Source organism: Panthera onca, chromosome B3, assembly GCF_046562875.1.
Source record: "Panthera onca isolate mPanOnc1 chromosome B3, mPanOnc1 haplotype 2, whole genome shotgun sequence".
Classification (NCBI taxonomy): domain Eukaryota; kingdom Metazoa; phylum Chordata; class Mammalia; order Carnivora; family Felidae; genus Panthera; species Panthera onca.
Genome location: NC_138344.1, coordinates 136,104,090 through 136,116,625, shown reverse-complemented (window position 1 = coordinate 136,116,625; position 12,536 = coordinate 136,104,090). Strand labels below are relative to the sequence as shown.

Sequence of the window (12,536 nt, the reverse complement as noted above, 5' to 3'; positions counted from 1 at the left end):
CCGGGAGCGGGGACACACTCTGTGTGGGTCACACGTCTTCCGGACAAACGTTCGAGTCCAAGAATCGTTGGCCCAGCATGTGCCCACGTTACAGGGAGATGGATGGGAGACTCTAGGTGTCTTTGGAAAGCAGATGTTGCGGGGAGAGGGAGAGCAGAGGAAGGCAGGAATGTGGGAGCCTCCCTTCAAGGGACTGAATGCTTGCGTCCCCTCACCCCAAATTCACATGGTCACCTTCCAGTCTCCAGTGTGTTAGGAGGTGTTAGATCACGAGGGTGGTGCCCCCAGGAATGGGATCTGTGCCCTTATGAGAGAGACCCCCACAGAGCCGCTTTGCCCCTTTCACCCTGTGAGGACACAACGAGAAGACGGCCGTCTATGAAGCAGGACGCAGACCCCCGCCAGACTGCAACTCTACCAGTGCTTTGATCTGGGACCTCCGGTCTCCATAAGTACGAGAGATAAATGTTTGGTGTTTAAGCCCCCAGTCTGTGGTCTTCTGGCGTAGCAGCCCAAGACCAAGCCACCCCCATGTGTGGCCTCTGGACCAACGTCCAAACCTCGTAGCTGGGCCTGTGGACCCCACGATGGTTCCGCAGTCCACCTTCTCAGACCCCCCATCAGGTTCTTCTGGCTCCAGCCAGACTGGAAACCCCTCCCCTCGTGATCCCTTCACTTTCTGAGCCCCGCCCCCCACCATGACCTCCGCCTTCTGGAATCTGACTCCAGCCTACCTGAGATGTCCTCTTTGCTCCAAAGGCCTGTGAGACCAGAACTTGAAACAATGGTCCCCCCTTGGTTCCCCTTCAAGCTGCTCAGAAGACCAGACCACACTCAGCCTCACTGTATGTAGCTCCTCTCACTAATTCCGCAGCTAAGTCCTACCCCTGCTCCTACCGTCCCTCCCTCTGAGCCGCCTGTCCCCTCTCCCAACAGCACCTGGAAAAAGACGACCCTCGGCGCTTGTGGACCGAACAGCAGCATCTTTTCTGAAACTCTTCTTTGAAAGTTAACTCGCTGGTTCGCAGCTGGTCAGTTGCTCTTAACTTGCGACTTTTATCCACACCAAAAAGCCAAGGCAGGCCGGCCTCCAGACGTGAATTCTTTCCAGGGCTGCGGCGGTCACCAGGAGGGTTTTACACCAGTGACACAAGAAAGCCAAACCAGTGCTTTCATCCAGACCAAGCTCTTCCACCCCCAGCCTAAGGACATCCGGCTGGGGAGGGGGAGGGGACTCCCTTAGATGCCCTCTCGCCCAACTTTCCAGGCAGGCTGGAGAGGGAGGGGTTCTGCCTTGCCAAGCTCTCCCCGAGAGCAGCATCCACTCCGGGCAGCTCTGGGACCCTTGGGAAACGCAGAGGGCAGTGACCCTGCGTCTGCTTCTGATGAGACGCCCCCGATGAACAAATTCAGGACCCCCAGCCTGCTGTGCTCTCCCGTCTGCAGTGGGCAAGGCGAGCTCTCACCTCCTAGGCCCTGAGGGGCTCTTTAAGGGAGTTTCTGTGACGCGCATATTCCTAAAAGCTAGGCACCTATCCAGAGCTCTTCTTAGACAAACCCACCTAAGACCTTGACAGTGTGGCCCTGGCTCCCAGGTGCAAGTCCAGCCTGGCAAGTCCCACCTGACCTCCCGCTGCCTCCCACCCGGCGAACTCCCTCTCTTCCCCGGTCCGGTCCGCAGGCTTGTTGCCTGCCAATCCCCCAGTGCGGGGAACAGGCTGCCTCCCACCCACTTGGGGGCACTGTGGTGACAAAAGGAGGCCGAGGGGCTAAGGAGATGGTCCTGAGGCTGGCAGGGCTGGCTTGGTCGCCAGCCTGGTCCGTACGGGCCGGAGCGGGCTGAAGTCTGGGTGCTGGGAAAGGGCGTTTGGGGGATCGAATCTCGATCCCTTGGGCATTTCCTGAAGGACCTGGGGCATCTTCTGAGGCCCTCACTCTTGTCACTGTCCGCTGACCAGCACACTCTGGGTTCCACACGCAGTGATATAAATCTCACTGTCTCCATTTTGTCCAACATAAATTCCTGGGAGGAAAAAGAAATCTCTGTCGCCTGAAGGTGCTTTGACACTACTTCCCAGGGACCAAAGCACCATCAAAGGTTACCTACCCTTCCTTTAACTCTTACAAGCGCCCTGCCAAGCATGTGCTATAGGTGACGGTTGGCAAATGAGCAAACTGAGGCTCAGAGAGGTTAAGTGACTTGCCTGAAGCTGCACAGCCCAGTGGTAGCAAAGCTAGATGACTGAGTCCAAGTACTTGTGTGGTTTCCTGATGCGGTCGCTTGCCTCTTTTCACCGCTTCCTCCAAGAAGCCCACCCTGACTGCCCCCAGCCTCCCTCTCTTAGAGACATTCGTTTCTGAAGGACCTTCTACCTCCAACTCTTAGCACAACGCTGAGCACATGTGGGCGACTCAATACGTCTCGGTTGAGTGATTGTTGCAGGAGACCCACGGGACCCCTTGACATCACCGTGTAATTTCTTCCTTTTTCTTCGGAAGAAGATGAAATTAATGTACTGTGAGTATGTAGACAAACGTGCCCTTATTGAAACCGACATCGCTCATATCACAATGTGAATATGAATAACATGAGTTTTGCCCCAGGGGAAGCCAACGTGGTGAATGGTGTCCCTGGAGCTGGGCCGCTGAGCAGCCCTGACGCTGTGTGAAGTGCTTGTGAGAAGTCCTTCTCAACGGAGGCGCAGGCTTGCTGACTGTTGGCTGTTGCTATGGCAACCCTGGGGCGGGGCGGGGCGTTCCGGGTTCCAGAGGAACCAAGCATCCTGTGTTTTGAACGTCTCCACTGAGCCTGCCTCAAGTACGGAGAGCGAGTTGTGACCTAGAATGAAGCCAGTATTGAAGAGGGCAGCCAGCAGTGTGTGGAAAGGACGAATCTTTGATGAGCCAGGGAGCCTCGGATCACACCATTCCTGAAACCCACCCGGCCGCTGAACTTCCACTCGTGACGCCACCATGCCCTGCTGGAAGAATCAAACCACCTCAGAAAAGGACAAAGTTGGGGCGCCTGGGTGGCGCAGTCGGTTGAGCGTCCGACTTCAGCCAGGTCACGATCTCGCGGTCCGTGAGTTCGAGCCCCGCGTCGGGCTCTGGGCTGATGGCTCGGAGCCTGGAGCCTGTTTCCGATTCTGTGTCTCCCTCTCTCTCTGCCCCTCCCCCGTTCATGCTCTGTCTCTCTCTGTCCCAAAAATAAATAAAAAACATTGAAAAAAAAAAAAAAAAGAAAAGAAAAGGACAAAGTTGGAGGACTCAGAACTCCCGATTTCAAGACTGACGACAAAGCTATAGTAATCAAGATAGTGCGGTATTGGCATTGGGTAGACATCTAGATCAACGGAATAGAATTGAGACTCCAGAAATTAACCTTCACGTTCACGGTCAGTAGAGTTTTGACAAGAGAGAGGAGAGGCCAATGCAACAGGGGAGGATAGTTGTTTTTTTTCTCCAACAAATGTTATCAGGACAACTGAATATGTTTATGCAAAAGAATGAAATCGGACTCTTATCTCATACCATATACAAACGTTTTAACTGAAAATGGATCATACACCTACATATTAGGGCAAAAACTATAAATTTCTTATAAGGAAATTTAGGTATAAATCTTCATGACTTTGGATTACAGTTTTTGTGATAGTTTCTTAGATGTGATGCCTAAAGGCAAGTAACCCAAGGGGGAAAAAGTAGCTCACTTGGATTTTCATCAAAATTAAAAGCCTTTGTGCTTCACAGCACACCATGCAATGAAAAACACAACCCATAGAATGAGAGGAAATATTTGAAAATTGTATATTTGATAAGGGACTTGTATCTAGAATATATCTTAGAATGCAATAAAAAAAAACAACACCCAAATAATCTGATTTAAAAATCGGCCAAGGATCTGAATAGACATTTCTTCAAAGAAGAGATACGAATAGGCAATGAGCACCAAAGAGACGCTCAATGCTACTGTCACCAGGGAAATGCAGAGCAAAACCACAACGAGCTAGGACTTCACACCCACCGGGATGGCTGCATTACGAAAGACAGACAATTCCAAGTGTGGACAGGATGTGGAGAAATCGGACCCTCACACATAGATCGATCACAGGATTGTAAAATCACCCACTTTGGGCAAACAGTTTGCAGTTGATAATAATATTTGCACAAGATTTAAATACAGAGTTGTCATATGATTCAGCAACTCCACACCTAGGTATGTCGCCAAGATAACCGAAAACATATGTCCACCCAAACACGTGTACGTGGATGCCCACAGCAGCATTGGCCACAACGGCCAAAAAGCGGAAACAACCCAAACGGCCATCACTGATGGATAAAGAAAATGTGGTATGTCCACACACAATGGGATATTATCCAGTCCTAAAAAGGAACAAAGTCTTGATTCACACTGTATGACGTAGATCAACCTTGAAAACGTTAAGTGCGAGAAACCAGATGCAAAATGTATCTTGTGGGGGGTGATGAAATGTTCTGGAGAGTAGTGATGGCTGCATAATTCTGGCTGAATTAGAAACACTGAAGGGTACGCTTTAAAAGGGTAAATGTTATGGTATGTGAATCATATCCCAACGAAGCTATTATTAAAAAGAAGGAAAAGACACGCTCTGTGGTCAGTAGAAGCCGGTCTGACATGTTCCCGGCTACTGCAACTTCAGCGTATGACAGATGGGGGGGGGGGGGGTGACAAGGGGAGGCTCAGTGGACTTGACCGAGAGTCCAAAGTGGAAACTGAAGACCCTGCACAGAGGCTTCCTCAGTCACTGAAATGCGCCCTCCCAGAGTGCACACGTGAGTGTAAATGTGTGGCCACACCTGTGTCCATCTTGGGTGTGTTTGTTTGCAGGTGTGTCTGTGTATATTTCACGTGTATTGTTAGGTGTGTAGAGAGCACGTGTGAATGTGTGAGTGTGTGTGTGTGTGTGTGTGTGTGTGTGTGTGTGTGTGTGTATGAGATGCACAGAGAAAGACCGGGCAGGACAGGAGTTCCTTTGCACCTGCCTCTGATCCTATACCTAACGGGAACTCATCACCAGTTTCTTGAGTGACAATAGAGACACCAGGACCTACTGACCCAGGAGCACGTGTAGCCACGGAGGGATGGACTCACGGGGGCTAAACGTGAATGCACCATGAGCGGAGGCCCTGCACAGGCTGAGATTGCCAGCCTGGGGTGGCAGGGAGTCCTCACCTGAATCAGGTCGAGCTTGGAGAAGAGGTCCCTGCTCTTGGGCACGCTGTGGGCGGAGGGCGAACACTGCTGGACCATGTTGTTGATGGCCACGTGCATGTAGTTGAGCAGCTCTTCCTGCAGGAGGAGAAGGAGAAGGAGGGGGAGGAGGAGGAGGAGGAGGAGGAGGGGGAGGAGGGGGAGGAGGAGGGGGAGGAGGGGGAGGAGGAGGAGGAGGGGGAGGAGGAGAAGGAGGGGGAGGAGGAGAAGGAGGGGGTGAGGAGAGGGAGAGGGAGAAGGAGAAGGAGGGGGAGGAGGAGGAAGAGGTCCCAATCCTCTCCCACCATTCCCCCTCCCCAGCTCACTCAGACCAGAGAAGCCACCTTCTCATCCTGGTCTGTGCTCCACTCCCAAAGGGCCTTGGATGAGTCCCTCCCACCGCAGGACCTGAGTGTCCTCCCCTGCCATGAGAGACATTGAACTAACTTCCCAGAGGATCCTCCTGGCCGGAGACCCCCACGGTCCACACCTGGAGCAGGGGCTGGGAAGGGGGCTGGAGGAACCCAGAGCTCCTCACTCTGGGCAGCCCCGGAGTCCTGGGCTTCAGGTCTGTGGGGCTGTGGTCAGCGGTGACAGCCTTGCTTCCCACCTTGAAGAGAAAGACCCAGAAGGGGCTCTGTGAACAGTGGCCAGTCCACTCCCCCTCTAAGCCCCTTGGCTGGAGGTCAGCCACCTGTAGATCCCAACCATCTCATCTTCCAGGATCCCATGGGGCCCGAGAAGGCCCTGGATTCGCTGACCACACTCAGTCCAGGTGCAGTGTGCCCAGGCCTATGGTCCTGGTGTCTTCCCAGCAGCCCCTGAGGCTGGAAGGGTACAGGCTCTGATTTTAGTGAGGACCCAGGGGCCGGAGGGTAACCAGTCCCCATTCCAAAGGCCAGTAAGCAGGAGCTCGAGAGCTTAAGTCCAGAAATCCTGGCCTCTGGTCACGGATTTCGGGCATGGCTTACTCTTTCCAAATAATCACTCTTCTCATCTGTGAAACAGATAGAGGTAAGAACCAAGCAGCATTTAGGAGGGCCTGTCCCGGGCAAGGCCTTGTGCCAAGTACTACCTGCCTACCATCAGACAGTCCTAGGAATTACTGACGATCGTGAGTGACAACCACTCACTTAAAAGCCATCGTTCTGTTATTACCTACAAGCATTATCGGAGGACCGGGTAAGCACCCAGCACATGCCAAGCCCGGGTACTGGTTCTTGGTAGAGCTTGGCCCTTACCTATCTGTGATCTCAGTTTTCCCATCTGTAAAGTAACCTCTGCCCCATCTTCGAGAAGCCCTTGGAAAGCTGACAGTCACCAGGGTGAGGTAAGCAGGGGTGTGTGTGGTGGTGTTGGGGAGGGGGTGATGCTTATTGAGGAGACAGCAGCCCCCAGCCCTGCCCCCGCCCCCATCCCACAGAGCGGGCTCACATCACAGCTGTCCACGTCTCTCTGTTCCAACTGTCACCACTGTTCCTGCTTGCCGCGACACCTCTTTCGCAGCTGACACAGAGGAATCTTGAGGCTCTGCGGTGGGAGGGGCTGGGTCACCTGGGTGCCGCAAACCCTCCTGGGGCATCTGCCCTGGGCCTGGTCCGGAGGAGCTCACTGCCCGGGGAGATCTGAGCCTGATGGGGGGAGGGAGGAAGGGGAAGTCCTGGGTGGTCTGGCTGTTCAAGGTACCAGGAAATGCCCAAAAGAGCATGTCCAGGCTGACTGGGGCTTAATGCTCGCTTCCTCCCATAACCAGACCCAAGAGTCTGTGCCCTTCTGGGCTCCGAGGCTGCTAGGAGGGCACCGTGGAGCAAGGCCGGCGAAAGCTTCCTGAAGCCCAGCCTGCTCTGGTCGATGTAGTGCCGGCCACACCCCCGCCCCCGCAAGGCCCCATGGGATGCGGGCTCAGCCCTGGACCTACACAGGTGTCCTCACTTCTCTGAGTCTTCCTTTCCTCCTCTGGAAAGTGGGAAGAAAAGCACACCTCGGTCTAAGTTGCAAAATTCAAGGTGGCATCGAAAAACTCAGCTTATGCTTAATTAAGATAAATTACAGTGAAGAACATTTTAATTCACTTGTTTAAAAATCAAAATTAAGGGGTGCCCGGGTGGCCCAGTCGGTTAAGCATCCGACTTCGGCTCAGGTCATGACCTCACAGTCCACCAGTACGAGCCCCGCATTGGGCTCTGCGCGGCCAGCTCGGAGCCTGGAGCCTGCTTCGGATTCTGTGTCTCCCTCTCTGTCTCTGCCCCTCCCCCCCAACAATAAATAAACATTAAAAAACATTTTTTTAATCCATGATGAACAAAATATTAACATTTTAAAGAAAGATGAGATCCAACCCGGCACTTGAACGCTCAAGGTTACTCACCTCCCCTTGTCTCAGCGCTAGGAATGAAAGCACTTACCTCCAGGCGCTGGGGTGAGATTTAAATGAGATACAGCAGGTAAAGCTCCCTCACCCTGCCAGGCTGCTCATAAAGGGTCCGGTTTCCCGGAGGCGAAAAGGTGCCAAATGGTGTAGGTTTTCAGTGCTGCCACTAGGGGGCAGAGGCTCGCTGCAAACTGCGCACAACGGTCCTGTGCCAGAATCAACCCACCCTCAGCCGTCCTCTCCGAGTCCCCTTCCCCTCCGAGTCCCCAGGCCCCAGCTTCAGCATGCAAATTCATCTTGCCACGCCTTTGCCTGGCGCAGTTTCTTCTGGAATGGCCGGCCCTCCTGGCAAAAGTTCTATTTATTATAAGATGAACCAGAAAGGAGAGACAGGTGGCTTCTCGGGGCACGAACTTGGGCACTGTGTCCTGTGCCTCAGGACAACCTCCTAGCTAGTTTGCATTGCCATCTGACAGATAAAGAAACTGAGGCTCAGACAGGGTACACACTTACTCAGCTAGTCAAAGACTGAACTGGGATCCGCACCCAGTCTGTTTGAATCTAGAATTCATGACTTTTCTACCCCCAAGAACACGTTTAAGCATAAGCACTGTCAGGGGTCAGCCTGGAGAAAGGGGACGGAAAGGGAGACAGAACAAGGCTCTGGAGTGACAGCCTCACCCAGACCCTCTCAGCAGCCCACCAATGCTCCGAGACTTCCTCGCAGGTGCAGAGGAGACCCCTATGCCCCCGGTTTTATGGGCTAAAGGCAAAGGGCCAGGCTTCAGATAGCTGTTACCGGGGTACGAGCCCTATGACTCTCCTCTAGAGACCCCAGGCTCTGGTGGACGACCTGGTTCCTCTTGGAGAAGGCCTCCAGAGGCTTCTGGATGTCCTGGTTGATGGTGAAGAGCTTCCCATAGTGCCCCACCACGGTCTCCACGAGGGCCTCCTCCGGCCCCTCCCCTTCACTGTGGCCTGTGGAGACAGTGCCTCGGAGGGATGGGTGGGCACAGAGAGCCCAGCCCCCACCTGCCCCCTGCAGTGGTGATGCTAATGAGGCAGATGGGACTTCTGCCGAGGTCCCGAAATCCCAGCTGGAGTCCCAAAGTTGACAGGTGCCAGACAATCCACGCAGGGCTTACTCCCAGATGGCAGGACTGGTCCAGCAACTGTCCGGCCTCATCGCCCACCTCCTGCCCCTTCAAGAGAAGCGGCAACATTAGAAGGACCGCCTAGCGGCCAAGAACCCGGATTCCGGATCCAGACTGCCCGGTGAGACAGGAGACTGTCCCCCCAGGAAAAAGTGCTGACTGGGGGAGCCCACAAGGAGGGGATAGGAATTGTTGCTGTCCTGAGTGATAGGGTCCCCGGCTTTGGTGGTAACCCATCCCGGATGGGGTGAGCAGGGTTGAATTGCTGAGTTAGGAAGACTCCAAACCAGGAGGCTGCTTGAGAAGCAGCTCTGGGTGCCGGGTCTGGCCAAGCCCCATGCTGACCTGGAGCCCTCACCCCTCCTTGGCTTGGTGCTCGAAGCTCTTCGGTGCTGCTCAACTTTCTGGTGCCATCTCCCAGCAACTCCCCGAACCAGGTCCTGGTGCCCCAAACCCGTCATGCAGGGCTGTGGCTCCAGCCTACGTTCGTGCTGTTCCCCCTGCCTGCCATGCTCTTCCCCCTCGCTGAGCTCATTTGAGCCCAATGAGAGGCCACCTCCTCCGCGAAGCCTGCCCTGACCTCCGGGGCAGAGTTCTGGCGGGGGGGGGGCTCTCACAGCTCCACAGTGCTTAGTGCGGTGGCTCTGAAGTCAGACCAGAATCTGAGACCCGGCCCCAGTATTTCCTGGCTGGGCATTTGGGGCAAGTTCCTTAACGTCTCTGAGCCTGGGTAACAGAAGCTCACGCAGAGGGGTTAAAAAAAGATTCACTAAAGAGCTTGGCACAGAGTAAGTAGTTAATAAACGGTAACAGTTATTTTTATTAGTGTAATTTGAGATAATGACGATGAGAAAAATACCTGCTTGTGTCCCCTTCCCTTTCCTAACAAGCTTCTGGCCCGGATGGCAGTGGGCTCTGGGTTGAATCAGGATAAAACAAAACGCAAAGCCCATTTCCGGTGTCTGTGTCATTGTCGTCGGTCATAGCGACACATGAAACAAAACCAAAGACTCACGAAATAGTAGCGATAATAGCTAACATTTACCAGGTGTCAGCTGAATGCCGGGGCTTCTGAAGGGTGAGTTCCTCCATTCGCGTGACCGGTGCGGCTCCCCTTGTACAGATAAAGAAACCAGGACCTCGGGGCGCCTGGGTGGCTTGGTCGGTTAAGCGTCTGACTTCGGCTCAGGTCATGATCTCACGGTCCGTGAGTTCGAGCCCCGCGTCGGGCTCTGGGCTGACAGCTCAGAGCCTGGAGCCAGTTTCACATTCTGTGTCTCCCTCTCTCTCTGCTCCTCCCCTATTCATGCTCTGTCTCTCTCTGTCTCAAAAATAAATAAACGTTAAAAAAAAAATTAAAAAAAAAATAAGGAAACCAGGACCTCGAGAACTTGCCACAGGCCACAGTGGCCTCACCGGGGTTCACGAGGCAGGCTCGCTGGGCACCTGTGCCCTTTTGAACCCCTGTGGCCTTGACCTTTGCGGGTCCTCATGCTGCAGGTGGAGTTCAAGGCTTACTCGGTGTCCTGGCCCCAAGGCTGGGAGGCGGCCTCGGAGGGGAAGCTCCATACATACCCTTGGGGATCTTCTCAAGGACCTCAATCAGAGAGTCTTCAAAAAAGTCTGTGCTTCTCCACCTGGCTCTTCAGCTTCCTCTGCCTGCAGGGACATTTCAGTGACAGGAAGAGCCAGGCACCAGTGCCTTGTTTGGAGGCACCCAGGTCATGAACTCTTGCAAGGCTTTCCCTGGATCTCCTGCTCAGACTTGCCCTGGCCAGTACCCCCCTCTACCCCTCATCTCCACCCCATTTCCTGATGAGCTAACTGAGCCACAACGGTTCAAAGAGCTGCTGTCGTCAGGCACGGGGGAGAGTGGAGTCCAGTCTGTCTGGTGGGGGGTGGGGGGGTCTACAGAGCCTCTCCTAGAGGTAGCCTGAGCCCCCCCCCCCCCCAACAGCTGGTGACCTGGCCAGGAGCTTCACTTCTGTGCTTGGACAGCCCATCTGTAACGACAGTAGTGAGAGCCCCTCCCTGGGATTACGCATGGGGTGCCCAGCACATGGTGAGTGCTTAGTCCGAGGTCGGGAGCCCCAGCACCCCGAGAGGGGAGATGACCGCTTACTGCTGCCCAGCCACGCTTGTCTCTTAGGCGAGCCCCTGAGCAAGATGGGTCTCCAGTAGGGCTCCTGCTCTGCGCCCCGTCAAGGTCAGGGGTCAAGGGCAGAGGCAGAGCGGGCCCCCTCCCCCCTCCGGTCAGCTGGCTGAGCCTCCAGGGGCTGTGGTAGGATCTCTGAGTGATTGCTGAGTGACCCAAGGCAGGCCTCTCTGCCTCTCGTGCCCCATCTTGTCATCCATACAGTCCTGGAAAATGCAGGGAAAACTGTCTTTCCCCACAAACACCATGTGGCCCTGCGCATTATGGGGCTAAACCGTAGTGGGGTCGGGAAGACATTCTAGAATCTGATGGAAGGGTTGGACCTTTTCTCCATAAAATTGCTCACAGACACAGACTTTTGCATCTAATTCAGGCTTTTAAGGGCAGGCTGAAACCGGAGGGCTGCCTGAGGGGAGAGGACCCAGGGTCGCCTTGCAAGTTGACTTGGGTTGAGCTGATAGGTGCAGGGGACGGCCACCCACAGCCCTGCCTCTGACAGGAGACAAGCCTGCAGAGGGCGTGGGATGGCCCAAGGTCCCCCACCGCCCTCACCGGGGCCACCTCTCCCCATTTTCTTCCAGGTGTCCTTGTCCCTTCCCTGATGGCCCTCCCAACGTTCGCTCAGTCCTGGCCACTTAGCCCACCACGGGTGGCGCTGGGTCTGGGGCAGGGGTCCAGCGTGGCCTGGGTCAACTCGTACTTGGCCGGGGGCTGGCAGAGTTCCGTAACAGCACCTGCAGGGCCCTGTCCTTGTCGACAGTCACACTGGCCTGTGTCCCTGGCCACCAACATTGCCCCTCGTTGCCCCGGCTGTGCTAGAGGACGAGGGCCATGTGGGCCAGGTGGGAAGAGGATGGACAGCAATGGCAACAAGCAGGACAGCGGCTTTCTCTCCCTACCTTCCCGACGGTCCTCAAAAGCCAGGGTACGTTCCCGCTCCTAGAAAAGGAGACAGAGGCTCTGAGGGGGCCTGTGACCAGCCCAGGAACACACGGCAGGACTGGATATGGACTTGAGCTCATTAAAGCCAATGTTTGGGGTCTTTGAGCTGCACCCCCAGCTCTGGAAGGGCCAGATTTGCCTTTCTATAGTGGCATTATTGGCCTTACCAGCCCATAACTGGGATCGGTCCCATCATCGTCAAGTCCCAAATTCACCAAGATACCCGGGCCTTCCAACAGGTGCTGGTTCCCAACAAGAGAGTCCCAGGGTCAGGGCTGGGGGCCGGTTCAGAAAGCAACCCGCATGGGGAGGGGACACCTTTGTCACCTACCCTGCCCACCCACCCTCCACCCCTTTATGCATTCAGTGACATCACTGTGAGCGGATAGGAGCTTATCAAAGGACAGTGGGGGCTGGGACAGATCAGTGAGCCCGTAGTCAGGCTGGGGAGGTGGCCTAGGTAACAGGTAGTTTCCACACAGCCTTGCAAAGAGCCCCCGGACCATTTGCCTAAGCCCGGTTCCCAGTTATGACCCAAAGGAGAAGGAAGTCTCCCTAAGCCTGCCATTCATTGGCCATCTGCTGGACCAGCCACAGCATGTGCGTGGAGCAGGGAGAGAAGGTGAGGGGCTACATGGTCAGCCTTTCCAGCCCTGAGCATCAGACGTGAGCTTGGGGAAGGAG

At 54.9% G+C, this 12,536-nt stretch overlaps 1 protein-coding gene and 1 long non-coding RNA gene across 2 annotated transcripts; one reads left to right on the top strand and one right to left on the bottom strand.

Moving 5' to 3' along the window:
• Positions 1-1,219: 1,219 nt before the first annotated feature.
• On the bottom strand, positions 1,220-12,048 carry CCDC197 (coiled-coil domain containing 197). Its single transcript, XM_081795820.1, is given in 8 exon segments — positions 1,220-2,023; positions 5,213-5,329; positions 5,769-5,840; positions 6,665-6,760; positions 8,401-8,579; positions 10,331-10,373; positions 10,375-10,525; positions 12,020-12,048. Coding segments are annotated over 8 exon segments (1,248 nt in total). The 3' UTR covers positions 1,220-1,462.
• On the top strand, positions 2,759-3,865 carry LOC132670249 (uncharacterized). The gene is made up of 2 exons (XR_009606549.2): positions 2,759-3,029; positions 3,272-3,865. It is a non-coding gene; the product is annotated as an uncharacterized LOC132670249 (long non-coding RNA).
• Positions 12,049-12,536: the final 488 nt, after the last annotated feature.